We start from the raw sequence: 27797 nt of genomic DNA on the forward strand, positions 1-27797 counted from the left end.
GGGAGCCAGGGCAGTCTGTCTTCCCGTTCAGGCCAGTGGGACCATGAGTGCTTGGTAGGACTGTTAATCATTACTCATCCATCGGGAACTGGCCTCGCAGCCCGCGCCATCTGGGAACTGGCTCCACCTTCCGGGGACAGCCAGACGTCCACGCAGCGCTCCGGCAAGGTTTGGGCTAGACCGCGAGCCGTCGCCCCGCCCCGGCTGCGGGTTGGCCCCGCCCTGGCTGCGGATTGGTCCCGGCCCACCGCAGCGTTGACTCGGGGGACCAATGCAGAGTCCGAGGCTGCTTACGTCACGTCGTTCCGCCGGCCGCTCATTGGTGCAGATCGGACAAATCCCCCCACCCCTCGGCCGGCAAGGGCACTGCCGAGACCAACCCGGTTACTCCGCCTTCCCGGCCGCGGATTGGCCCGTGACGGGACCTGTTGGTCGCGGTGGTGTCTGGGAAGGAGAGAAAATGGCGACGGAGCCGAGCAAGACGGAAATCCAGACTCTTTTTAAGAGGCTTCGCGCAATTCCGACGAACAAGGTGCGTGAGCAGGAGGCGCGCGGGGTCTGCGCCAACCGAGAAGGCCTCTCCTGGCTCCCCTGGGGCGTGAGGGAGAGAGGGGCCGACGTGGGCTGTTTTCCTGGGGGGTCAGCACCCAGCCTCGACTCGGGAACCCTGATCATCGCTCATTTCCTCTTCCATTTAGGCCTGCTTCGACTGTGGCGCCAAGAATCCGAGCTGGGCCAGCATCCCATACGGCGTTTTCTTGTGCATTGACTGCTCGGGGGTGCACCGCTCCCTGGGCGTCCATCTCAGCTTCGTCAGGTGGGGGCTCCGTGCGCCTGGTGTGCTGCTACCCGAGGCTGTGAGCTCAGCACGGGAGAGCGGCTGCGTCGCCTGGGACCGCCCTAATTCGGTGTTCGGATACCTCCCCGCCGGGGGTACGATAGCCGCCCACGGGAGGGAGCCGCCTGTGCGAGCCCCTTGCCACATAGGCGGTTCATCTCCGCGTCTGGGTCAAAACTCCCTTTTTTCTTGGCCGTCAGACTTGACACTTTGAGCGTTAGTTTGAGGGAGAAGTTAGCTGCATTGACCTTGTCGTTGCTGGTACATTCGTCGAGTACGTTTGAAGTGAGACTGTGGCTGTCCTTAACGAGGAAGCCAAATCCAAGCTTGAGTGCCTGAGAATTTGACCTCTTTTCGGATCTGGAAAATAATTAGTACTCTTTTGACTAGTTGAGTTGAAGAGCAAAGCTTTCCTGGACAGGGTCGAGTGGACGAATAGGGTGGTGGCTGATTAATGTTTTTTTGGGCGCCTACTGCAGCCCGAGGCCAAATGACAGGTTTGGGTCTGCCAGGGAAGGGTCTCCTGGTATCCGCTGGTGGGTGACACGCAGCCCTTGCACACAGGTCCACAGAGTTGGATTCCAACTGGAGCTGGTTCCAGCTAAGGTGTATGCAGGTCGGCGGGAATGCCAATGCGGTAAAGCTCCTTCTTACCATCCTCCCGCCCCATTCTTCTGCCTGGGTACTAAAGACTAATTTTACAATGACTTTTTAGGACGCCTTCTCAGTTTGTCTGTTCAGAGAGTTCTCTGGCCTATAGCAACCCTGCACTGTTCTCTAAACTTGGAAATGGCTTACTGTTCTTCCCAAAGGGGCTTCAGATTCAGACTAATCTGGATAGATTTTTTTGGGGAAAGGCCAGGGGAGTTGGGGCCTCTGCAGTCATCCAGGTCTTGTGGGCCTGGATGAAGGATGGGCAGAGTGGGTATGGCACGCTGTTCTCAGGCAAGGTTGAGTGAGGGCTGGGTTTCAGTCAGCCATCTCAGAGGGTGGGAGGCTGTGTTCTTTGCAGGAATTTTTGAGTAACTTTACTTCTATGAAAAACTGCTGGTATCAATAGAGTACATCATCCTGTATAATTAATAACCAGGCTGTTGTAAGGGGGTGCCTCTTTTGCTTTGGGGAGAATCACCTGTAGCATGCTCTCCTCTCTTCTTTGCTCTCCAGACAGCTTTCTTCCGCCAACATGGATGCACAGCCAGTGATGCCAACACCAAATATAATAGCCGAGCTGCCCAGATGTATCGGGAAAAGATCCGACAGCTGGGGAGTGCGGCCCTGGCTAGGCATGGCACTGATGTAAGTGCCTATTCCCTGGGGCTGGGGTAGTGGGGTGAGTGGGAATCTTCAGAGCCCTGTGTTTCAAGGCTGTCTTCTCTCTTCTAGCTTTGGATAGACAATATGAGTAGTGCTTCCAGTCACTCCCCGGAGAAGAAGGACTCTGATTTCTTCACAGAACACACTCAAGTGAGTGCCCACAAGGAATGTTTCCCACTATTGTTCCTGACAGGTGATTCACTTACCAAGGCCAAGGCCTTCTGCGATCATGGGTGTGGATTCCATTGGCCTTGGTGTGATACCTCAGACAGGGAATGTCTGGGGCCCACTGCTGGGTAGGCCCGGGTGTTTCCTTCTCCCACGAGTGGGGATGCAGTGTGGCCCTCTCTAGGAATGGACCCCTGTAAACTGGGATGTTAGGGAGGAGAAGTTTCTTTGAAGGCTCAAGAGGTGTCAGGAACCTCAAACAACTTTTCCCAGATTCTTTCCCTATAAGAAAGGCACTGTGAGGGGGCCGGCCCGGTGGCACAAGCGGTTGAGCGCACGCTCTGCTGCAGCGGCCCAGGTTTCGCAGGTTCGGATCCCGGGCGTGCACCGACGCACCGTTTGTCGAGCCATGCTGTGGCGGTATCCCATATAAAGTGGAGGAAGATGGGCACGGATGTTAGCCCAGGGCCAGTCGTCCTCGGCAAAAAGAGGAGGATTAGCAGATGTTAGCACAGGGCTGATCTTCCTCACGCACACAAAAAAAGAAAGGCACTGTGGTTGGGGACAATGAAAGGATCCCCTCCCTAGCAGCCCCCTGCTGTGAGGTTTCCCCTCTGCTGGCACTGGGTGCTGTAGTAGGACTGTCTCAGTCTGATTCCCTGCTCCTCTACTTAGCATTTCTAGGATGGTGGCTAAGTCACTTCACTTGTCAAAACCTCAGTCTCTAAAGTGGAGATATATTTACCTCATTGAGTTTGTTGTGATAATTAAATGTGTTTATATGTGAAAACCCTTGAGACTTGTGCCTGGCACATGGTAAGTATCCAGTAGTGGTTAGTGGTTATTAAATTAGAGGAATGGGCTCTGGCTCTAAGTAGGTAGTGGAGGTGTCTGCTAGTTTCCTGCTTCTTTTCTCCATAGTGAATAGCAACTATAATTTGAGTCAGTAACCTCATGGGCTTGGAGTAGGGTCTTGTTTCCCCAAAGTTCTTGTAGTTTCTTGGTGCTCCCTGCCGTCATGAATGACTCATCTAGGTTTCTGTGATCTGGTCTCCTTTTCAGCCCCCTGCCTGGAATGCACCAGCCACTGACCCAGCAGAGACCCAGCAGCCAGCCCCATCAGAGAGCAGTGGCCTGGCACGTGAGTTGAGCCTGGATTCCAATCAAGTGCCCTGGTCCTGGCAGAGGACTTGGGGCTAGGAAGGGGACACCTGGCCAAGGGAATAGGAGTGGGAGGTCTTCTGTATCTCTGGGTGGGCTGGGATTCATTTCAGTCCCGTGGAGGAAGTGGTAGGCATTCCTTTTATCTTTTGGTGGCCTCAGCAAGCTGAGGAAAGCCAGTGCCCCCTACTCTTGTCCCATCGTTTCCCTTAAGGGGAGGTCACAGGAAGCTTTGAGCCTTACACCTAATTCCCACCATTGTGTCCACAGAGCCGGAGCATGGCCCCAACACAGACCTGCTTGGCACCTCACCCAAAGCCTCTCTGGGTCAGTATGCCAGCTGGCAGGGGTGGGGCGATTGGGAGGGGGTGGGCCTCAAGGGCTGTTTTCAGATCTGCTGCCTGGTCATGTGGACTGAGGCCCCAGGAGAGCAAGCATCTGACCTCTCTGGAGTGGGGATTGGGATTGAATTCGTGGTTGCATCGTCAACTGCCAGGATGTTAGAGCTAGGCCCTTTGAATTGATGAACCTGGGTGGGCTGGCCTGCAAGGCCTGGGGTCTGCCTCCGTGGGTGGGGCGGGGTCTAGCCAAAGTGTTGGGAGGCCAGCATGAGACTGGACACCTCACCCTGGGGTCTGAGGCAGGATTGGCCTGTCCAGTCCATGTCATGGGATGGGGGGACAGCTCTGAGCTGCCCGTGGCCGGAGGTGACGTTGTGCTTTCTCAGTCAGTCCCTGGCCTGTCTTTCAGCACTTTTCTTCTCCTTCCTTAGTGTCCTTCAGACTTGGTTCAGGGTGAACAATCCAGATGTTGACCTTGGTTTGTTTTGTTGACCCTTGGGGCTTGGGACAGAAAGCCAGCAGAATGACTGTCAGACTGACCCCATGAGAAGGCTGGCATGGTTTGGTTTAAAGTGGGGCCCTGTGGAGGCCTCTGAAGATAACTGTGGCCTCTGGGCATGGGAGCTATACGGAGGCTCTGGGGTGGGCCCCTTGTTAGCCACAAGTCTGTTTCTCTCCAGAGTCCATGTGTCTGTCACCTAAAGGGGCCCTTCCTGCCAGAGGTAATCAACAGCGGCTTGGGGAGCCCAGCCCTTTGTACGCCAGCTCCCTGCTCTAGGAGCTGAGGCTGGTGTTTGGCGTCAGCCCCCTGCCTAGCAATCTTCCTATTGGTTCAGGGACTTTGACCGTCTGGTGCTGCAGGTCTAGGTTCTTGTCTCAATCTGCTGGAAGTCAGTAACCTCCCCTAACCTTGTCTGTCTGGCTTGGACTGTCCCGACGCCATTGGTTTGAACTGGTGGTGGCAGCTTTGCCTTCCTCTGCCTGAGGCTGTTGTTTCCAGATGCTCTTGCTGGGAAGCTGCATGGTGTGGACTGAGCTGCTGCCTCTGACCCCCCTTTGTCTTCACTCATGCCCCACCCTCTTTCTCACACAGAATTGAAAACCTCCCTCATTGGCAAGAAGAAGCCAGCAGCAGCCAAGAAAGGGGTAGGTGGGGAGAGGCAGTATGATAGAGTGGTTAGGGGCTGGAGTCCCACTGCCTGGGTTCACCCCTTGACCCTACCACTTAAACTGGCTGTATGACTTTGGCAGAGGGACTTAACTTCTCTGAAACTTATCTGTGGGAGGGCTGTCAAGATGCCCGTCTTCAAGGGGCTCCTGGGAGGAATCAGTGAGATCATGCGCATTGAGTGCTTGGCACATTCTGATCCTGGTCAGCATTAGCTGCTGTCCTCAAGGCCCTGAGGCCTCTGCTGGGGTTGTGTGGGCCACCTCATGCCCTCCAGCAGAACCACTGTTCTCCCTTCACCATGCTGACTGGGCTCCTGTTTTTTACCCTAAAGAAGGATCCCTTTCCTTGTGGGTGTGGCTGGAGTACCAATGCCTGGGAGGGAACGGAGGACATTTTGGTTGGCAAGGCCTCTGTCACATGCTTCTCCTTCCAGCTGGGGGCCAAGAAAGGCCTAGGGGCCCAGAAGGTGAGCAGCCAGAGCTTCAGTGAGATCGAGCGACAGGCCCAGGTGGCAGAGAAGCTCCGTGAGCAGCAGGTGGCTGATGCCAAGAAGCAGGCCGAGGAGTCCATGTGAGTGTTTGCCGGAGGGCCCCAGCTAATGGGGTTGGGTGGGCAGGCAGGACAGGTCACGAAGGATGCTGGCCTCTGACACGTTTGTTCCCTCCAAGGGTTGCCTCCATGCGTCTAGCCTACCAGGAGCTCCAAATTGACCGTAAGAAGGAGGAGAAGAAGCTACAGAATCTGGAAGGGAAGAAGCGAGAACAGGCAGAGAGGTTGGGCATGGGCTTGGTATCCCGAAGGTGAGGCTCAGCTTTGGGGTATGGCCGGGCAATGCCATTGTTCTTTTGGGAACCATTGCAGGTTCTTCCTAGCAGTTTGGGGTTCTAGGTTTAGTCTCCCTCTGGGGCTGAATAGATGGCTTTGCTTGTTGTCTTAAAGTGCCTAGTACCGTGTTTGGCACATAGTAGGTGTGTGCTCACTAAGTATTTGTTGAAAGAATGAAATAGGATCAGGTGCTCTTTCAATATATCGAAGAGACTATGGTGGTGTTTCTTGATGGGAGGCTAATGGCATTTTGAGTGGTGGGACAGGTCTTTGCTTTTCAAGACCTCCCTGAGAACTGCAGGGCTTTTAGCATCCCTAATCTCTGTTTGCTAAATGCCCTTTGTGCTGCCACACACCATCCCACTTGGAAATGCCCCCAGACATTCAAATGCCCTTTGGTTGGGTGGTATCCTTCCTGTTTCAGGGCCACTGGGTTTGTGTTGCTGTGGTTTTCTTAAAAACAAGGGCCACAAACCAGTTCTTGTTTGCATTTTGTGTGCTCTACACTGAGTTAACATCTAGAGATTTCTAGAGTAATACTAGATTTTTGATCTCACTTGAAAATTGGCATATCTGACAGCACTGGGGCCAGCAATCCTGGCTACAGTTAGCTTGTGCTGAGTGGTGGCTGCTCCTTTAGAGGGGGGCGTGAGCTCTGTCATTGGCCTTATGTACTTAAACACAGCAGTCCTGTGCAGGAGGTGTTGTTACCCCTTTTTATAGAGGAGAAAATTGAGACTCAGAGCAGTTAAGCAACTTGTCTGAAGCCCACGGATCTAGTAATTGGCACAACTAGGTTTTGAACATAGAACTATTTGATTCCAAATTCAGATTGTGTGGCCATTATGCTCACTTCTCTGCAAGAAGATAAGGCTGGATATTTCTATGTAATCTTTCAGAACATGTGCCAGGTGGATTTAAGTTATTCCTGTTCAGTCTGTATGCTACTAGTGTAACCCACAGCTAATCGGAAACATACCATTTTAATCCCAAAAAGGACTTTAGGTCTCCTCCCCTTCTCTGTTTTGGTCACAGGAATTACTGGGTTAAAGGGTAGGAACCATTTTTCAGCTGTTTTTTCTTTTTTGTAGTGCAGAAGAATCTTTTACTTTGAACCCAGCCCACCCTGTTTAAAGCTCTGTTGCAAAATATTCACTCCTTGGGGTTCTGCCATCTAAAAGCTATAGATATTTTTAAATAAATTTATTTAAATGAAATTAATCCTTAAAATGCCTCCGTGGAGCATGACACAGGAGGAAAGAGAGGCATCGAGAGTTGGTCCTGCTGCCCAACTCAAGGCCTCTTCTCATTGGGAATCCAGACAGCAGATCCAGGTCTTAGTGCATAAAGTGGGGCTCTGTACTTTGAAATGCCACCTGTAAACAAAAAGCAGGGCGGCGGGGGTGATGGGATAATTAAGAACTCATCCTTTGATGCTATTAGATTCCTTTCTCTGGTTCTGGGCATGTTTCATCTTTCCCTTTTTGTGTGTATGTAGCCATCTTGCTGAAGGATGTGGCTCTTAGGGCAGCAAGTCTGGGAGTTGTTTTCCAGGACAGAGAGCACTACCGTTTGGCGCACATTATTATTAAAATTATAGCAGGCAAACAGGCATTTGCCAGGGAAACGCTGCTTTGAGAGAACAGAGCTGGTGTGTCGACACTCGAGTTGACCTGGGTCCCAGCACTCTCTGCTGGGTCCGGCCCAGCTCTGTGCATGGCCGGGAAAGGAGGCTCTAGTGGTGCCCAGGGAAGGAGAAGCCAGGTTTATGCCAGCACCGGGCCTCTTCTCATGTGTCGTGACACTACTGCTCACCACTGCTCTCCCGCTGCGGCTCTGCTCTTCTCCACAGCTCCGTCTCCCACTCAGTGCTGTCTGAGATGCAGGTGATCGAGCAGGAAACCCCAGTGAGTGCAAAATCTTCCCGCTCGCAGCTGGACTTATTTGATGATGTTGGTACTTTCGCCTCTGGACCCCCAAAGTAAGGTTATTGTTGGGGTGCAGACTTGGTCACCATGTTCATCTTCAGGCTTCTCTGAGCCACTCTACTGTCACCCTAGGTACAAGGACAACCCCTTTTCCTTGGGGGAAAGTTTTGGTTCCCGCTGGGATACAGATGCCTCCTGGGGTATGGACAGGATGGAGGAGAAGGAGCCAGAAGTGACCATCTCAAGCATCCGGCCTATCTCAGAAAGGTGGAGTGGTCGTGGGCGGCACTGTCCAGTAGAACTTTCTGTGGTGATGTAAATGTTCCGTATTTGCACTGTCCCATGTGGTAGCCACTAAATATGTGATTACTGAGCCTTTAAAATGTGGCTGGTGCAACCGAGGAACTGAATTGTCAATTTCATTTTAGTAACTTAAATAGCCACATGTGGCTAGTGGCTGCCGGACTAGACAGTGCAGGAATCAGGCTTTCGTTTGAGCTGTGCTTTATCATCACAGAAGGCCTAGGAGCTTCTTTTGCTCAAGGTCCATTTCTCTGGAAGGAGGGACCTGATTTTATGCTTCATTCCTGTCCTCCCAAGCTGGGTTTCTGGCTCTCATCTTACTTATTTTTTTAAAAGCTTATTCCATGTTAATCTGGGCATTGTTTGATAAATTATCTGCAAATAATGCATTTGTAAAATGGGGACTTAAGTAATGACTCCACAGGGCTGCTGGAAGGATTAAATGTAATGGAACTATAAAACACCTAGCCCAGTGTTTGTGTGTATCAGTGCTAGGTAAGAGTGACCATACGCCTTTTCATCCATACTGGGTTGCTTTTGAGAGTAAAAGGTGGGTAGTATTAATAATTATGCCAGGAGAGTAGGTATAAACCTTGGGCAAACGGAGACATATGGTCACCCTAGTGTTAGGCCAGTTGTAACTAGGAATAGAGTAGCAGGAGTGACATTATAACATCCTGAACCTTGATGAAGCTGGAGTGGTTGGGGCAGATGCCTAGGTCCCTCCAAACCATATTTCCATGCTGCCTAGCAGAGGTGACATAAGCTCTCTTCCTCGGCTTTAATGTGGAGAAGGGAGGGGCCTCATCTGGGGGAGAGGGCCCCTGAGTCCCAGAGCTATAGCCACATGGGGCCAGTGCTGCATTTTTTGGTGTCTGATAGTAATGGGAAAGGTCAGGGATACTGTCCCATGTCTACCCTGTAGAGTCACAAACCGGAGGGAAGTAGAAAGCCGGAGCTCGGGCCTCGAGTCCAGTGAAGCATGTCAGAAATTTGCAGGAGCCAAAGCCATCTCGTCTGACATGTTCTTTGGGCGGGAGGTGGATGCTGAGGTAAGTAGTTGTCCACCCTGAGCCTGGAGGCAGCAGGTAGAAGCAAGAGCTTCATCCCTGCCACTCCTTTGGGCTTTAGCACCAGGGTGTCTTGGCCTACATGAGTTCTTGGGTCACTGGCCAGAAGATCCCCAGGCCCTGCCTTTTCTTCACCATAGTATGAAGCCAGGTCTCGGTTACAGCAGCTCTCAGGCAGTAGCGCCATCAGCTCTTCAGACCTCTTTGGGGACGTGGACGGAGCTCATGGAGCAGGTAGGGCCCCAGTGGTGTGGTTGGCACCGGGCGAGGCCTGTGAGCAGGGCTGGAGGGCCCTGTGGACTGGGAAGGGCTTCCTGCAGGGTTCTGGGTCACCCCTCCCCTTGCTTTTACAGGTGGCGTGTCTCTGGGGAATGTGCTCCCCACAGCTGACATCGCCCAGTTTAAGCAGGGTGTCAAGTCTGTGGCTGGGAAGATGGCTGTGCTAGCCAATGGTGTGATGAATTCTTTGCAGGTGAGCCTGGGGCTGCTTGCGCTGGGGTGGGAGGGGCCTAAAGAGCAGTGTTGGAGTTGGTCTTCAGCACCACATCCAGACACTGCTGCTGGGTAGCCCCTCAGCCTGAAAGAGCATTTACTTTTCCTGGAGGGGCAGCTTTCTTCCTTTGAGCTTGGTACCAGGGCTGGGCCTCTCCCTAAGGTGGTGCCATGTCTGCACTGATGTTGCCCCTAGTTTTGTCACCTGTACTGCTCTTTTTCTTCCTGCCCCAGCTTCTGTGAGATCAGGCAGGGCTTCCCCCTTGGGATCTGGCCACAACCCCTTTCCTGGGTCACAACAAAATATAAAACAGTCTCTGCCATGGTGAGATTGGTGCCTGATTCCTCCCCTGAGTACCCCAGTCCTGCGGGGTGTGTTGGGGGAAGGGTGTTGTGGGTTAGAGACTCTGACTCTCTTTCTTTTTTTCTTCCCCATCCCCAGGATCGCTATGGTTCCTACTGATCCATGCTTCATGGCTCAGGCACATGGTGGTGATGGCAGCAAAACCCCCATGATTCCCAGCGCAGGGATGCTTGCCTTGTGGAAGCTGGGGAGGAACTGATACTCTGTATGTGTGGTGTGGGAGCGGGGTGGCCTTTGAGGATCTAGGGTGAGGGGATGGGCGGTGCTAGCCCTTGTCCTCTGCCTGCAGATGGAGCTCTTCATCCCCCGCCCCCCACCCCTCTGTGTGCTAGGTTATTGTCCTTCCAATTCTGCCCCTAAAGCTGCTGCTCACTTGTCCTGCCGCACTGGGAGGGGGGGTGTTCCCTCAGGATGGCTTATTCTGGGTCCAGCCCTTCCCCAAGTAGGAAGAGGGAAAAGTGTAGGGCTATTCTGCCGGCTCTAGGATCCTTCCAGGTCATCTGGGGGTTTGGCCCCCATCCTCTGGCACCAGTGGGGAAGTCTAGAAAGAGTTTTGCTGTAGACCAGCCCCCAGGGGAGGCCAGGGGAGGGAGGCTCTGGACTGGCTGCTGCTGTTGCTGCTCCAGTGGCCTCTTCTGGGCACCAGGAGAGGGCAGGAAAGGGGAAGGACCCTCATCTGGGCCCTATTTAGTAAGGGCTAGAAATTTGACATGGTACCTAAAGGTTTCATTTGGGATCAGACTGGAGGCCCGAGTGATCTTCTGTCTCATCACCCCTTTTTACAGTGATCACTTGGAGGATTACTTCTCCTCCTGGGTGTCTCGGAGTCCTTCTGTACCATCCATTGTGGACCACAGGACCCTCTGTCCCTTCCTGAGACTCTGTCCCTTCTTCCCCTGCTTGGTGGGTCTCATCTGCCCTGTGCCCTGCTCCGGATGCTGTGAGTGTAATGCTGGCCAAGGAAGCAGAGGACATGAGGGACAGAAGCAGGCTCCTGGGGCTCAACTTTCTTCCTCTGCATCATGCTGGGCTTAGAGGGGCCTGGACAGCACCCCACCAGTGAGAGCTTGAGGCGCCTACAGAGCCGCAGGCCTGCCCCTGGCCACTGGGCCAGGCACTGTGTCATCCTTGGTGCCATCTCTCCCTGCCGTGCTGGCAGTCTGGGCTCACCCCACCCCCTGTGGGTTGAGGGTTGGGCTCCCAAGCAACAAACCACTCTTCCCCCAACCCCCTCCCCCAAAGGGATGTGACTTTCTTTCTGGACTGTTTGTATTGAAACAAAGTGGTGTCAAATAAATCCCCAATGGGGCCCCAGGCCCCTCTTGGTCTGAGTGAAGTAGTGTCCTCTGGATCCTGCCTCCCTGCCCAGTGCAGGCCCCTCGCCTCACTCTCTGGGCTCCCACCGATAGGGGTAGGGCGTTGTTGCCGAAGCTGAGGGCACTCTCTCCGGGGCCTCCAGCTTGTCTCTTCTCTGAAAGCCAAAGGCCCCTGGCTCCTTGGCCCTGTGCTGCCGCGAGGTCCGGTGCAGCCTCGACCTCACCACCCTGTTGCACGCGGAGGAAAGAGCTGGTGTTAGTTGGACCTTTAACATCCTCTGAGCCATACGGCTGCAGGCAGGCGAGCAGGCTCAGCAGCCATGCACCTCACCCCAATAGTAGGCTTGTCTGGGGACACGGTTCTCAGTGGAGTTGGAAAACAAGACCTTAATGGAACCCTTTTAAATCCAGGAAGAAAGGACGTGTGTGTGTGTGTGTGCGTGCGTGCGTGCGTGCGTCCGTCCGTGTGTAAACTCCTGGCCTGGCGGCCCCGTCGCCTCTAGGGGCTCCTGGAACATCTCTCTGCTACCTCAGGCATCCTCGGTATAGTTGTATGCCATTGGTCTGGGGATGGATGATTAGGATGAGTGGAGAGAGCCGTGGGGCTCTAAGCCAGTGATTTCCAAAGTGTGGACCTGGGACTTCCAGCTATGGACATAATCCAGATTTCTGTTCCCCATCCCAAACTGGAGCTTGGTAATATGCACTGTAAACAGCTCCTCGGGTGATTCTGGTGTGTGCCAGGATTTTCGAACTGCTCTCAATCAGCTGGAAGTTGCAAATGATTGTGGGCCCAGAGAGCTCACCATGTGGCCTGGAGCTTCGGCAGGACTGGAACGTCCAGTGCTGACCCGGCACTGCCGGGCGTTGGGAGTCAGTTGCTCTAACTGTCCGGGGGGCTGGGCTGGGCAGGTGTGAGCCCAGGGAAATGTATGTGCCTGGTGATGGTGACCTCTTTGGCTTTGGAGGAGGCAGACTGCTCTGCTTGCGTCCCTAGATGGGTTTTACTTTTCTGGAGGACCCCTGCCCTGTTCCAGGAAGTTGAAGACCGCCTGTCCTTACCTTCCTCCAGTCTTAGCTGGAAGCTTGGACCCCTCAGGCCTGTCTTGTTCACAGCTGCATCCCCACTGCCCTGATCCTGAGCAGGTGCTTGGCAAATGTTTGATGAAACTAGCCAGAAGGCTCTGCAGTGCTAACCCTTTGTGGCCAGTGTCTTTAAAGTCATGGGAACCCAGCCTTGAACCCTGTGAGCTTGTTTTCTGAAGGCCCATTCCAGCTGTGAGCACCTTTCCTTTGAAAGGCTGCTGTCATGTGCAGGAGGTAAGCCCCTCTGCTCGTTATCTGAGGCAGGTCTCCAGGCTTGAGAGGTCCTCCCCACCTCCCAGTCCTGCCAGAAAAGCTGAGACTGAGCACCAAAAACCCAAACTCGCCCCTTCCCTTCACCCCCTCCTCAGTCTAGTGGCCTTAGACTCACCACTTACCAGACAAAGGACTTTATTCATTTCACATACTTAAGTATTAGACACAGGAGACTTGAAGCAGATTTTGAAAGTGAAATTGTCATCTTGCCCGCCCTTCATCCTGTCATGGCTAGTGGCTGTGTCCTCCCAATAATTGCATCACTGTATTGTCACCCTTGATCATGCAAGGCTCTGCATGGTTATTCAGGGTCTCCCCCTTCCTGGAGTTGCTGTCAGATGACCCTTATGTGGGAGCTGTCAGCAAAAAGCTAAGGCCAAGTCAATTTCCCTGTGGCCTCCGCTCAATCTGCTGTCAGCTTGGGGCCTGACTAAAGCGCAAAGGCTGACAGGGCAAGGGAGAGAAGGCTCTTAACTTTTTAGGGTCACTGTTTGGTTTGGTTGATCATCAGAACTCCTCTGGTAGGTCTTTGGGCTAGGGCCCTTATCGGGCCTTTTCACCAGCAGAGGGCAGCATGGCACAGGCGTGGGAGAGGAGGTGGGGTGAGAGTCCCAAGGGCTGGGTGGGAGCAGGCTACAGGGTGTTGTAGACAGAACCCTTCAGACTCCTCAAGTCTCAGACTCGTCTGTCTCTTCAGTGGAGCCATCGCTCTCTGCATCCACTTTGCGGATGTGATGGAGGGGTCTCCAGGGGGAGCCAACCCGGGGAGGGGTCCTGGAAGGCAGGCAACTGGCCTCTGAACCGGCAGTGACTGAGTTGACCAGGCCTGGGACTTGGGCCAGCCTGAGGGAGGGAAGAAGCCCAGAGGGCAGCGAGATGCCTCCTGTCCAGAGACCAGGACCTCCACACTCACTTTTTTTGTGTGTGAGGAAGATCGGCCTGAGCTAACATCTGCCAAACCTCTTTTTGCTGAGGAAGACTGGCCCTGGGCTAACATACATGCCCATTTTCCTCCACTTTATATGGGACGCCGCCACAGCATGGCTTGACAGGTGGTGCGTCGGTGTGCGCCCAGGATCCGAACCTGGGCCGCCGCAGTGGAACGCGCGCCCTTAACCGCTTGTGCCACCGGGCCGGCCCCTCCACACTCACTCTCGCATTTGGGTGAAACCATGGGCTGTATTCCCAAAGGACTCAGGATACCTCAGGCCTCTGCTGGCCCCAACCCTTCCCTGATGGATGGGGGGTGTTATGGACAAGTGCTGTGTGACCCATGATGGGGCACTGCCATGTCCAGCTGAGGTTTGGCTCCCACAAGGGGGCGGCATCTTCCCACCTGACACTTACAGCCGTTCTAGCTCCTCATCCATGGCTGGGTCGTGCATCAGGTCCCCTTTGTCAGGCAGAGCTCCTAGGAGATAATTGAGGGGCACAAAACTTAATCCGAGGGTTCTTCAGCCAGGTTCCAGTCAGACAGCCCCATTCACAGCAGATGTCTCCATGTCCCTCACCTTCACGTCTGCCTTTTTGCTGACCCTGGGAAGGCTGATCTAAGAGATTTGGGGAAGAGCTCTTAAAAGAAGTTTAAGAGGACCGCAATGGGGGCAGGAAGTCTTGGGTACTGCTGGGTAAATTTAGTGAACCCCGCTGCCTACTTTCCCGACTTTGGGCAGAGACCACAGCTATGAGACATCCCCACATCTCAAGGTCACTGCAGAAACAGGGCAATCCCCTTCCAAGACTAGATGGTGGGTTTTGAGCTGGTGCTGGGGGTTTAGTTCTTCCTTGAGGAACCAGGTACTGGGCTGAAAAGGAGCCAAAGAGAGGATATGGCCCAGGCTAACCCCAAAGACCGGAAATTATCTAGCTTTGTGCCCCCAAATTAGGGTGACACCACTTTGGAGACAGAATGGTCAAAAATGCTGCCTCAGCTCCTCCAGGGAGGGTCCCATGGGTGAGAGGAGAAGGCTGGATCAGCATCAGACCAAACTCTCTTCTGTGTGGCCAGAAGCTGCCAGGAGGGGCCGCTGTCCCACCTCCGCTCTGCCACAAACCTCTCAGAGCCGGTTTCCTCAGCTATAAACTAAGGGAGGTAATTCTCTGATATTGGGACAAGGTAAGAGGAGAGAGTCTTGGATACTCTCCAGGGCTGTTAAGAGTGGGAGGGAGGGTGAAGCTGAAGTCTGCAGACAGAAAGATACCAGCAACTTGTCGAGGGAAGAGAGCTTACTAGGGGTCAGAACCTAGATTTGGCAGTTAACAATGCTGGTCTCTAGAAAGCCTCAATCTTAAAATGACCCATCTGGCTCTAGTTTAATTCTCGACTTTTCCAAAGCTTTTTCAGATGATGCCTCCCGGCCCCTTTTGCTCTATGTTAGTGGTTTTCAAACTGTGTCCCACAGAAGCCTCTCATTTAGTGTGTGTGTGTGTGCGTGTGTGTGTCTTGAGGACTAAGGGAACAGGACAACCCCTCGCCACAACTGGCAGGAAACTGGCTGCAGCCAGGTATCTCCAGATCTTTATTTCATACACTGGAGACACAGGTGAGGGCAGAGACCATATGCTTCTTTCTATCTCCCACTCGACCCAGCATTAGTGCTCCATAAAAGTGGTTGAATGAGTGAGTGTTCTTTTCAAAGGCCCTAGAAAAAGTGAGGGCATGAGGTTAGTCCAGGCGGTGAGCCAGATGCCAGTTAGCACTCCTTTTCCTTCCTAGCAGCTGACTGGTGGAAAGGAAGGGCGGGCAGCCAGTTACCTAGGAGCACGACAGAAAACCTAGGCAGATCCCACCTGCCGCCCCCTTACTCTTGACTTCTGACTCCTATTTGCCTCCTTTCTAGTCCTCGTCCAGCCGGTGACCTTGCCTACCAACATCACTTAGTTGAGGGGTTCTCAGCCCTGTGCATGTCTCAAGCACTGATTGAGAATAACGAGGCTGCCAGGTGGCATCCTGCCTGAGAGGGCCCTCAGTCACTCCTGCTGGAGTTTGTGCTCCCGTGTACCCCAGAGCACCCCCAGCAGGCTCTGTATCGTGTAGGCTCTAAAGCATCTAGCCAGTACTTGGCCTACTGTGGCTGGCATTTAAAGAATGTTGAATATCCTTCCCTTGACCCCATTCCCTTAACTGGCACAAGGCAGGGGAATGCCGTGTGTCTCTTCTTTGAGACTCAGGAAGCTGGGATCCCAAACACACCTGGATACCTCTCCAGCTCCGGTGGATGGTGGCCTGGTGCCTCTGCCCCTAGGAGAGCAACGGGTGTGGGAGGAGGAAGAGCGAGGTAGGTGGAGGAGGCCAACCAGTGAGAATAAAACGAGGGACAGGAAAAACTGGGCCACTGCAGGCCTCTCCCCACTTTTTTTTTTTTATCCCTTTCAGATTAATCAGACTTGTTTTTTTCCAGCTGAGATAAAAGGCCTCCCCAGACACACCTTTGCTCTGTTTACCAATGGGATTCAGGTCTCTTTGATATATAATCTCCAGAGCCACTGAGTAAATAGCCCTGTGTCTGCCCAACCTGCTGGCCACTCCCCAAAGCAGAACTGGGGATTCTATGGGGAGGGAGTGTGAGAGGCTTAAGAGGGCATGGTCTTGTGCACATTCCAGCTCCCTAGGTCTCAGAGTCTGGCCCTGAGAAGTCAAGGCAGGGACGGTGATGCCCGCTCCTTATGGGACCATGTCTGCCAACAGAGGCCAGCTCCTGCATGGCTTTGTATGGTGGGGGCAGGAGAGGCTGGCCACAGCTAGCTCTGGCTTACCTAGGGCTTGGTTGATTCCATGATGCTTTGAGAGAGCCACAAGGAATCCATAGAAGGTCAGTCTCTGAACGTTGCTTAGGACCTCTTTGACAAGGGCTAAGGGTGGGCAGCTAGAAAGGAGAATACAGATACTCAGCAAGTCTGAGTGCCGTCTTTTCATCCATATGTCAGGCTTAGGAGATGCCCAAAGCCAAGACCGAGGGACTTCCTGCCTTGGGGGCCCTAAGACCCTGGGAGAGCACAGCAGATCTCTAGGAGCAAGGCCTTGATTGTAGACAGAAGGGTCTGGCATGTTCACTAACTGGTGCTTTCACTAGGGGGCAGTGGGAGGGAGGGGATGGGGACATGGCAATAGGTGACAGCCTCTTCTTGGAAGAGGCCAAAACTGGCTTCTCTGACTTAGTAAGGGGACTTTGTACCACACAGGACAGCTTAACTCTCCCTTTCTGTACAGTGAATTCTTTGTACAGTGAATGTCTTTTCCTTCTCTCTAAAAAGTCAAGGCCAGTCTATCTCGTGGCAAGGAGAAGGGGGCCAAGCTGGTCACCTACAGCTGGTCTTGCCCAAGTGGACGTAATCTTCCCTGTGTGAGCCACCTGGGAAGCCTTTCAGTCAACAGCCTGGTCTGGAGCAAATGGCACTGCTCTAATTTGTGCTATGGCCTTCCAGGCCCCTAGAAGGCCGGGACCAATCAGAACACCCCTGGGGCTGAGGCGGGGTCTGCGGGCCCATTGCTCACCTGTACTTGTGCCTGTCACACAAGTTCTCCAGGCACTGGGAGAACAGCGACGCCTCCACTCCCTCCAGCATGCCGGCCTCGCCCAAGGTTGGCCGCTGGCGCTGCTGCCCGCTGGACGACGTTGGCACAATCACTGCATTGGGGTTCTTGCCTGACAGCAGGTCCTGATAGATGGCAGCCACGCTCTCCAGGAATTCTGGGTACCATGGGTGGAGGGGCCACAGGTCAGGCAGGGAGGACATACCTCATCCCTTCACTGTGTCCTCCCTTCTGTGTTTGTTAGTTCAGCTCCACACCAGCCTCTGTGCTCAGTGCATGGCGTCCTGGGAGCAGGAGTCCTCGACCTTGTGTGACCACCACACTCATGAGAGATGACACTAATATGTGTTTCAGCTCCCATGTCCCCTCCTCTGGGTAGATGCTCCTAGAGTAGGTGAGATCCCCCATTACATACTTTCAGAGCACCCTGTACTTCTTTGTAGCACTTACCCAACGATGAATTTCCTGTGTAATTATTTGTTCACCCTGTCTTCTTGCTAGAATGGAAGATCCTTGTACAAAGGCAGGAATCATGCCTTGTTCGTCTTCCTTCCCAGCACCTAGCGCGGTGCCTGGCACATGTTAAATGCTAGAAATATTTTTTGAAAGAGTGAACATGTATACGCTCCCACTGGTAACCCCATCTTGTGAGGCCACCTGCCTCCCTGATTCAAGAAAGCATGTTGGAACACCAGTGCGGAAGAAAAAGCCTGCAAGCTGCTAACTTAATTAACAAACATTTGAAATTGTTTTCAAATGTTAGCAGTTGAGCCATTGTTAGTGAGCAGCGACCTATGGCCTGTGCACAGCTGCCTGACACACAGTGTTGTGCAGTAGTGATGCTTGGGCCCGACGCTGTGCCCCGTCCTGGGAGCACTGCGAGGAGACGGCCTGGGGGCAGTAAGGGGAAAGGGTTCTCCCGAACTTGGCTGCTCCTCCTCTAGGGCCCAGGAGCTTCAGAGAAAGGGGAAATAGATGCCTGGAGCTGCTAAGAGCAGGTGGCCAGACCCCAGGCTCCAGCCCCAGCCTGCCCAGGCCCTTGGGCTATCGTCAAGGAAACAAAATGTGGCGCCTGAGTGAGGTCCGGGCTGGCTGGGGCTACCAGTTGGCAGGAAGGCCATGTCCAGGCTCCAAGGACAGCCTTCTGTTTACTGGAAGAGCCCATTTTAAACAAGTTTGTTTATGGACATAGTCAGCAATTTCCAAACCCAACATTCCATTTGATGTTGCTGTGTGTGTGCTGATGTGCATTTGGATTTATTCTTCTATTTTTATTCCACCTGATTCCAGAAGGGATTTAAGGGCACAGCTGGTGTGAAATGGGGAGCAGGGGAGAGTATGAGATAGGACTGGTGTGTGCTTACTAGAAGCTGTGTGGATGGGAAGATGTGCGCCCACACATATGGTCAGGGCCAGGGCACAGACCTTCGATGGTAGTAACACAGCAGAGGGGCCGAGAGCACTGGCTCTGGGGTGAGCCCGCTGTTCTCGACTGGGCTCCGCCACTTACTAGCTCTGCGAGTTTGGCTCGTTACCTCGGTAAGCTTCTCTCTTAAAGGACCTGTCTCTTAGGGTTGTTGCAAGGATTTAAGTGCTTAGTGCTATGCCTGGCACATAGTAAGTTTTCAATAAATAGTGGATTTATCGTGTATTGTTATAACAGCATGTATTGCTGTTGTTGTCATTATCATTTAAACTGATTTGTTGTGCTGTGGACCGGAAGCACTGTGGTTTTCTGTGTCTTGAGGAGGCTGAGGGAGTAGGCTCTGCAGAATGAATCTTGTGACCACCAGCGAGAACTAGACATCCTGTTAGTGACCCGCGGTGCAGCACACCACCCAAGGAAGGGGAGGAGAGAAGGGTGTGTGCCAGGCACACAGATGGAAAGGGCCACAGGGTAGGAGAGTGAGACATGGTCCTGACACGAGCCACATGGGGCCCTGGAAGACTCTCACCTGAGTAGTAAAACTGGATCTGGAAGGCAAGAAGGAAATCTGAAAAAGACATCAGGCAGTCCATGGCATCGTCCATGAGCACAATCCTGAGGGGGAAAGAGAGAAAATGAGAGAGAATGTGTGTGTCTAGGTACTACCAAGGGCAGGCTCCCAGTTCCGTCTCTGTGGCACCAGCTAGTGGATGGAGCATGGGGAGGGAGGCGGGGGAAGGAGAGGGTGCAACTGTAATGCAGCCAAGGTTTCTTTTCATATATTTAAGCAGTAAATCCTTTTATCCTGCAGTGAGGACCATTTAGTTCAGAATAAATACAGCTGATCAGAAAAGGCAAAAAGAACAGCCAAGAGGTTTAAAGGGGTCTTGGCAAGTGGTACTGAGATTTAATAAGCTACCAAGGGCCAGAACAGCCACAGGCACCTCCACCCCGGGCACAGATGGCAGACAAGGGAGGAGGGTGCAGAGCTACGCCCCGTCTTGTGACGCCACTGCGGCCCCTGCTCCTCCTTGCTGTCCACTCTCACAAGTTGCCTGCCTCCTGGTTTTTCCTCTTTCTCGTCCCTCCCACTACGCACCCCCCTACCCCCCACCCCAGGAAGAAAACCATGTGACGACTAAAGGGATCCGACCCAGGCCGTATTCATACTCTGCTCAGGGCCTCATCGGAGAGAAGACAGGAAGGGAAGGAAATTAGCACTTGCTGGGCTCCGTCCATGTGCCAGGCAGGGTGCCAAACTCATCTACTGGAGGGGAGCTGGGCCCCCATCTGTTTTGGACTGGGCCCTTCTGGCTTTATCTTTTCTTTTTTAAAAATTGTTTTATTTTGCTGTCTTGTGTATTTTTCTAAATGTCTCTCCACCTCCCTGTGTCAGAGGGTCCCCAAACTCGAAGCTGGATCAGCTCCAGACAGAGCCAGCATTGCTCACCTCTGGGAAAGCTTTAGAGAGAATATAACGTGAGTGGCGCCCTGGGGATTGTACAAGGCAGCTGGCCCTGGTTTCAGATCTCCCCAAAGAGAGAAAAGGGTTCCTAGATCTAGTCTTTAGCTGTAATAATGATAATGGAAACAGGCACCATTTACTGAGTACCTACTTCATGGCTGGCACTGTACAAGGTATTTAACCTATATTGATTAAATTTTATCCCACAACAACCCTACGAGGTAGGTCTTGTTATTACTCCCATTTTACAGGTGAAGAGACTAAGTCTCAGAGAAGTCAACTTGCCAGGGTCACACAGCTGGTGAGTTTGCTCGACTCCACAGGCTCTGTACTTTCCATTAGGTCATACTGCCTCTTTTAAAATAAAGTTACAGTAAACAAACACTAACGTTTTATTTCTTAGTTTCTGTGGCTAATTTATCTTCTTTTTTCTCACTTTTTTTATTTTTTGGCTGAGGAAGATTCGTCCTGAGCCAACATCTGTGCCAATCTTCCTCTACTTTATATGTGGGACGCCACTAGAGCATGGCTGGTGAGTGGAGTAGGTCTGCGCCCGAGATCCGAACCTGTGAACCCAGGCTCCCGAAGGGGAGCATGCAGAACTTTAACCACTCAGCCACGGGGCTGGGCCCTCTTCTCACCTAAGGCCTTAACTGTTTCTCATGTAGCTCTTGAGGGAGAAAAAATCCGCCTCAACTACCAGAGTTCAACATTAAAATTTCAACTGGAAAAAAATTCAAGGCCAGAGGGAGGGAAGAAGCAATATTGCCGACGGCCACAGGAGGGCGCCCTGGTTCTTCCATCAGTGGCGTGTGGGAGCAAGCGCTGGGCCCCATGCCAAGTAGTTACCCCCATTTCTCATAACCTGAGAACCCAGGCAGGCCAAAGGCAAAAGGGCATGCACAAAGCCCGGATTCTGACATCTAGATGGGGAGGGAGAGGCGAGGGCAGGGAGGGTGGCACCCAAACCACAGCGGAAGAGCTAGCTCTCCCAGGAGCACGCAGGGAGGAAGAGCCACCAGCACCCAAAGTTGTTCCTTCCCAGGCTCAGCAGAGAAGGAAGAGGCCCAGAGGAGAGAAACCAGTGACCTCTGCTTCCTGCCCTCCTCCCCAGACAGCTAAGAACAGCTAAGAGTGGCCTGAAGTTAATTACTACGGAAGAGCGCCAGCCTGAGAAGATCCCCAAGCAGGACCCCAGGAAGGGCAGCCACAGCCTGTGAAGACGTTACTTGGCTTCTCTTGTTTATCAACCTGCACCCTGTGCTCCTGTTTATAGCACTAACCTCCATTTACTATTTCTTTCTTTATCTATTTATGCATTTATTTATATTGCGATACAATTCAACTCCTTTGAAAGTGTACAGTGTTTTTCAGTCTATTCATAGAGTTGTGCAACTGTCACCACTGTCTAATTCCAGAAGTTGTAATTCTTGCTAATCAGCATGCTCCTGAGACAGGCCCTGCCACACCAGGGTGTCGAAGCCAACTGCCATCAACATCTTCCTCTCGCAGCCACAGAGAGGCCTGGAAGCTGCAGCCGGACCTGCCCTTCCAGCTTCGGAACTGGCCCGCGGCTTTCTGCCAGGGGCCATTCTCGACTGTGAGCGTTAGCACCCTCCTGTAAGATGGGCAGCTGGGGGAGCGCGAGAGCACAGCCGTCAGAGGGCAGGAGCCCCGCCGGCGTAAGGGTGGCTGTCTCTGTGGGAGCAGGGCAGCCCTGGGTGGGCTCTGGTCTTGACCTCTGCTCCTTGGTGGGCTGAAACTTACACTGGTCAGGAGGGACCAGCAGGATAGTTGGGGGTGGCAGACGGTGCAGGGGTTTTCTTGCTGAGGGACATGTGGCTGGATCCCCGCAGCACGTGTGCAAAAGGCCGAGGGGTTTTCCTGATCGCAAGCAGTGGGACTGGCTGCCACAAGAGCCAACTGGATCTCGGCTTTCATTACCAGCAACACCACCCACCACTCTGCTCACCAGGGACCTGGGAGTCCTCCTGACATCCTGGAGACTCCCTGCCTGCGTGCCCCACAGCCATCAATCACCAGTCCTATCAATCCTGTCCTGTCATTTCTCGTGAATCCACCTACTTCTGTCCACTTCCACGGCCACCATCCGACGCCCACCTCCACCTCTTTTTCCTGGGCGAGTGGATGACCTCCTACCCGGTTTCCTGCAACCACTCTTGCCGCCTTCTGAGTATCCATACTACGATCAGGAAGATCTTTTTTAAAACGTGAATTTGACCATTTTACAACTCTGTTTAAAACCCTTCCCGGGCTTCCCCCTGACCTTAGCAGGAGCCCCCAATCTCATCCTAGCCACGAGCCCACATGACCCACCCTCTGCCTCCCCTCACCTCTCTAGACTCAGTGGAGGCCACAGGCGGCTCCCTCACTATGTTCCAACCACACTGATCCTCAGTTCTTCCCAACGCCCCTCCTTCCTCGTGCCCTTCAGGCTAGCCACTCTGGCCCTCTACCTACCATGCTCCCCGCCCTTCATGCCTCTATCCTCACCTACTCGATGCCTGCTCGTTCTTCAGGTTGCAGCCTACACAGCACCTCTTTGGGAAGCCTGCCCCACTGCAGACTAGGGTAGGCCTCCCTGCGACTGGCTTCCTCTGCGACCTCCTCACACTGTTCATGTCTGTCTTTACCCCAAGACGTTCAGATCCCCCAGGTGACACCTCTGTCTCTCTGCCTCTTGCTTCACTCCAAGGTCTAGGATGGTGCAGGCACACAGTAGCCCATCAGTAAATATTTGTTGAATGAAGGAGAGCATGGAGAAATGTGTAAGAGAGGCCACAGTGCCCTTTTCTTTGCCCCTGGCCAGGTGACATCTGAACACTACATTCAGCTCTGGTCAGTCCATTTAAGAGAAATAAACTGGAGTTACGGAACAGGGGGTCAGAGCGGTGGAGAGTCTGCAAACCATGCTATCAGACAAATGGCTGCATTTAGATCCTTCTGCTTGGAAGAGAAGACTGAGGAGGAAGTGAGGGCTGAGACCTGACCCTTGAAGGGCTGCCTCCGAGGGAGATGTCCAGGGATCTAGAGTTTGGCTCTAGAAGACCTTTTCAAGCTGCCCAGCTCTGGGATTATGGCTGCTTTGTAAAGGAGTAAGCTGCTTGTTCGCTGGAGATATTCAAGCAGAAGCCAGAAGGCTTGTACTTCCCAAAAGTATGAAAGAGCTTCTTCCAGTTCTGACAGTGTTTTCCCAAGGGTGGACAGAACTAACAGCTTTTCCTGTTAGTGCTGGTTGTTTTGGGGAAAAAGCTTGCTGTTTGGAGGACTGTGGCTACAGAAAGTCTGAAAGACTTACAGAAAGGTGCTTTTCAGAAACATCATGTGCTGCATTGTCCATCTCTAAACTAATGCTCTGACCCATGAAAGGTCTGGGTATCTGGCACTGGACTCTTGGCAGACTGTGGGAAAGACAGGCAGGCAGCTACAGGGGTGTCGTTGCCTCTGGCGACAAGGATAACCCCAGGTTGTAGGCCTTACATCTCACAGACAGCTCCTTCACCCCGAACTCAAACTTGTCACCACCCCCAGAGGCTCATGCAGGAATCTCTTGGAGACGAGGTCATCCACATGTGCTGTTTTCCAGTTGATGGCGGTTGACTCAACACCCTTCCTGCCAGAGGCCTTCTGCTAACGTGCCAGCTGCTTCTGACACCTGGAGGGGCTGGCCGCCCATGCTTTGAAGTGGAGCCAACAGGAGCTGTTGCCAACAAGAGTCTGTACAAATCTATTGGATCACAGAGGGATCCTTGCAGGCCAGGCCTCAGGGCGAGAGAGAGGGACTAGGGGAGAAGTAAAGGCAGTCCGGTTCAGGCTGGCTCTGAGCAGAACCATGTGAAGGGTGGAGACCAGGGCAGGCGACTGGAATGAAGAAAGAGCACTTGGCAGGGTCCGAGCTAATCCTGAGGGGGCTGGCCCTTCTCTCCCTCCCTTGCTGACTTCCAACAGCTGGGGTGGGCGGGCTGGCTGGCTGAGAGTTAAGTGGGTGCCAAGGAAGTAACAGCTTCCAGTCGGAACCTACTGACTCGCCAACTTCTTATTCACACCTAAGGGTCAGTGTCCCTGGTCTAGTGGCACGAGCTGTACCCATGTCCCTGCAGGTCTGGCTGAGCAGCCCTGGGATCAAATCCCTGATCCACCACTCACTGGCCAAGTCACCTTTTCTTGGGCAAGTCACCTTTTCTCTCTGAGCTTCAGTTTCCTCATTTGTAAATAGTTTCCATTTCACAGGATTCTTGTGGAGAGTCAATATGATGTACTGTGTCTAGTGTATAATAAACATGCAAAATAAGTGTTAGTTGCTATCAGTAAGTGTATTATAGCTGGTTGAAGGTGCTGGAAGAGCTCAAAATAGCAAATAAAAATATAGCTCAGAGGAAGTAGGTGCTGCCAGCACCCAGCCAGGCCGAGGCTCTCAGGCGGAAGCTAGCTATCTTGTTTCGAGTCTACTTTTTGGGGAAGCCAGGCCTCAGCCAGGGCCAGAAAGAGGAGCCACTTTCCATGACTGCACTTCTTTGGGGAGGTCACATGGCCAGTGTCTTTCCTGGTGCAGCTGAAGTGTGTCCCCAAGTCTGCTGGGCTCCCAGCGCACCTCGGCAGGCTGTTTTAACGTGGCGACCTTGAGTGAGAGGGAAACTACACCCCGGCTACTTTCTGCAGGTGGGAGAGAAAGCCTGCTGTCTAGTTTTCCTGGGACACCGGCTAGGGTTGCCCCTCTTCTGGACTGGGCTGGAGGCATCCTCGGGCTGCACAAGCTGCCACGAGTCCAGGCGCTCAAGGCAGCTGGGATGCCCGGGTCCTTGCTCTCCCCTGGCCCCAACCTGCACCTCCAGCGTACCAAAACCCCACCTGCCTGGTAGTGCCTAAGAAGCTTGATCCAGAGAGTGTGGGCAATAACAACAACAACAACACGGTTACTACTCATTAGGGGCTTACTCTGTCAGCACTACACATCCGTCATTTCATTTTCTTCTCATAGTAATCCTACGAGCTAAGCTCAGGGAATATCTTTACTGAGAACACAGAGGTTCAGAGAGATTAAGAAACTTGACCAAGGTTACAGGCAGAAGTGAAAGAGCTGTAACTCAAACACAGGTCTCTCTGACTCTAATCATAGTTCCTGGACTACCTGCAGCTGCGCCTGGTAAGAAAAAGTGGGCTTTGAGCTCTCTGGCGGCAGTAACACCTCCCTGTGGTGGCGCTGTCCCTTCTCCCACACTTGGTGATTATCAGTGTACAGCAACTGCCCCCAGGTGAGCTGGAAGCATGGGCCCCCAAAGCCGCTTCTTTCCTGCAGACAGCTCGAAGGCTCCAGCCCAGCCATTTAAAGCCCATTATCCTGGTCCCTCCCAAAAAGCCTTACAGCTAGGGGGGAAATGTTCCATGTTCTTAGGATAAATACCCAAACTCAATGCATGGCCTGTGAGGCCATCCTTTTCTCTCCCAGCTCCCAAACTCCTCAAACTCCAGGCCCACTGGCATCTCGAAGTTCCTCCAGGTCATCACTGGTGAAAGCCTGGCTTCTTTTCCAGGCTGCTTCCTTTCCCTAGACTGCTTTTCCTTCTCACTGCTCCTTACCTAAATCCTACCCATACTTTTTGTTTTAAATGCAGTATTTAAAACTTCAGAAAATGACACAGAATAACATAACAAACACCTATGTACCCACTAGCCAACATCCAACCTTAATATTCTGCCATCCTCATTTCAGTTTTTAAAAGCTTTGTAAAATATTACACATACTGTTCAATACACATACTATGTCCCCCCACCCCCTTCAGAGATCACCACTGAAACTTGGGGGCTTAGCCTTTGTTTACTGAAACTTGGGGGTTTAGCATCCCTCTGCATGTTTTTATACTAAATAACTCATTCACATACCTACATTCTTAAAACATTATCTAGCTTTGTTTTGCTTGTTTTCAAATTCTATCTCTATGTGTCATTCTGTAACTTGATATTTTGAGATTTATCAGTAATGATGCATCTGTCTCCCTGTATTCATTTTTGCTGCTGTATGGCATTCCACTGTATGAAGACACCACACTCTCCTTTCTTCTGCAGAAGGACAAGCAGATTGTTCCAAGGGTGACTATTACAAACAATGCTGCGTGTTTCCTCATAACCAATACACCTCTGAATTTTTTAGATTTGCCCAAGCTGCTCCAAAGTGATTGTACCAATTAACACTCCCACCAGTACTGTGGTTTTGCATGTCACACTTGGTCTATAATCCATGTGAAATTGACTTCTGAATATGGTATGAAGCAGGGATCTCATTTTATCTTTTCCTGTGTGGATAACCGATTGCCCCACCACTACTCATTGAATCCTCCCTTTCCCCACTGCTCTGCAGTACTACTTTCATGTATCAAGTTTTTATAAATGTATGGGTCTGTTCTGGCCTGTCTAGCACGATCCATTTGTCTATCCTTATTCTAGTACTAAACTATCTTCATTATGATGGCCTTATAAGTCTAGATAGCTGATGGGGCAAGTCCATCTCTTACTAATCCTTTAGGTCCCAAACTCAACATCTCTTCCTCATGGAAAAGCCTCTCATGATTCCTCAGGTTAGGCTGGGTCTCCTGTTTACATGTTTCTGTAGCACCCGGCACTTCATTTATTTAGTCTGCTGCTCTATCAGTTTTTAAGTTCCTTGAGGGCTAGAACATCTATTTTGCTCACTGTCATAGCCCCTCCACAAGCACAGTGACTGGCACATAGGCACTCAATAAATATTTGGTGAATAAAAGGGGAAAGAGAGGATAGTCTGTTTTGGTGAAAGACCTTTCGGGGCAAGAGTGATCCTGTTAGATGGCAAGTCAGATCTGGGGAGGACATCTATGCAGAAGGACACTGCAGGGGAGAGGCACACAGACAGAAAGACACCATGAAGGCATAAAGCTGTCTCCTCAGCGCATGGCATGAGGTCTGGCAGATGGGAGATGCTCAGTGAACACTTGGAAAATGAATACAGGAATGAAGCATCACTCCCCATTCACTAATTATAATTTTTAAAAATAGGTAATATTTTTTAAGGGCTACGTAATAGGGATTTTACAAGCATTATCTCATTAAATCCGAAAAACGACTCTATAAGGCAGGTGTTATTATTATTTTCATTTTACGGATGAAGAAACTGAGGCTTAGAGAAGTTGCTCAATGTCACAAGCCAGTAAGGGAAGGAAATGGGATTTGAATCCAGGGCTGTCTGGCTCCAGCCCTGGAGTCCTTCACCATTAGGCTATCCTACCTTCGTGACACAGGGACCAGCCGAAAAGTGACTGTATTAAATCGAGGTGAATTGCTATGTCTAAAACTAGATTCCTTAGGAGCGTACGTGCTTTCGAAGCACTATATGTATGCAGCATAAACCATGATAAAAGAGCTTTTCTTATTAAACATATATTACTCACTAGGGAATCTGGCCTTCAGTGAGGGAGAAGTGAGTTAAATAGTGTTTCAGATGACAAGAGAAGGAAATGTAATTCCTTTTAATGCAATCAATTTTAAAATGCCAGAATGAGATTTGCGTGCAATGCTCTAAATCAGCGGCTCTCAGAGTGGTCCTAGCCCATCAGCATCACCTGGAATTTTTTAGAACTATGAATTTTTGAGCCCCACCTTCGACCCACTGAACTCTGGAGATGGGGCTGGGCCATCTGTGCTTTAATAAGCCCTGCAGGTGATTCTGAT

At 52.2% G+C, this 27797-nt stretch overlaps 2 protein-coding genes across 3 annotated transcripts in view; one reads left to right on the forward strand and one right to left on the reverse strand.

The window, feature by feature from the left end:
* The first annotated feature begins 403 nt into the window (after positions 1 to 403).
* Positions 404 to 11314, forward strand: ARFGAP2 (ADP ribosylation factor GTPase activating protein 2). The gene is made up of 16 exons (XM_058526991.1): positions 404 to 532; positions 699 to 817; positions 1403 to 1475; positions 2006 to 2137; positions 2225 to 2305; positions 3386 to 3464; positions 3755 to 3811; positions 4919 to 4971; positions 5430 to 5566; positions 5665 to 5796; positions 7674 to 7802; positions 7882 to 8016; positions 8978 to 9104; positions 9263 to 9356; positions 9476 to 9594; positions 10057 to 11314. Exons 1-16 carry the CDS (start codon positions 461 to 463, stop codon positions 10075 to 10077), a joined length of 1560 nt encoding a protein of 519 aa, XP_058382974.1. The 5' UTR covers positions 404 to 460; the 3' UTR covers positions 10078 to 11314.
* CSTPP1 (centriolar satellite-associated tubulin polyglutamylase complex regulator 1) overlaps positions 11301 to 27797 on the reverse strand; it is a 186810-nt gene continuing 170313 nt past the window's right edge. The window contains exons 5-9 of one of the 2 annotated variants that reach the window (XM_058527013.1): positions 19143 to 19228; positions 17149 to 17344; positions 16410 to 16519; positions 14001 to 14064; positions 11301 to 11522 (exon numbers count right to left, since the gene is read on the reverse strand). In XM_058527013.1, coding sequence (XP_058382996.1) covers positions 11363 to 11522; positions 14001 to 14064; positions 16410 to 16519; positions 17149 to 17344; positions 19143 to 19228 — 616 coding nt within the window. In that variant the 3' untranslated portion in view covers positions 11301 to 11362. Of the gene's footprint in view, positions 11523 to 12501; positions 13497 to 14000; positions 14065 to 16409; positions 16520 to 17148; positions 17345 to 19142; positions 19229 to 27797 lie in introns of those variants that run through there. The other variant, XM_058527012.1, reaches the window with a different exon arrangement.

Source organism: Diceros bicornis, chromosome 31, assembly GCF_020826845.1.
Source record: "Diceros bicornis minor isolate mBicDic1 chromosome 31, mDicBic1.mat.cur, whole genome shotgun sequence".
Lineage (NCBI taxonomy): Eukaryota > Metazoa > Chordata > Mammalia > Perissodactyla > Rhinocerotidae > Diceros > Diceros bicornis.

What these genes read in the sequence shown, in the direction of transcription:
- ARFGAP2 (XM_058526991.1), top strand. Translation starts at nt 461, where the DNA reads ATGGCGACGGAGCCGAGCAAGACGGAAATCCAGACTCTTTTTAAGAGG. An exon ending in CAGCAGCAGCCAAGAAAGGG is followed by an intron (nt 4,972 to 5,429) that starts GTAGGTGGGGAG and finishes TTCTCCTTCCAG; the next exon opens with CTGGGGGCCAAGAAAGGCCT. An exon ending in TTCGCCTCTGGACCCCCAAA is followed by an intron (nt 7,803 to 7,881) that starts GTAAGGTTATTG and finishes CTGTCACCCTAG; the next exon opens with GTACAAGGACAACCCCTTTT.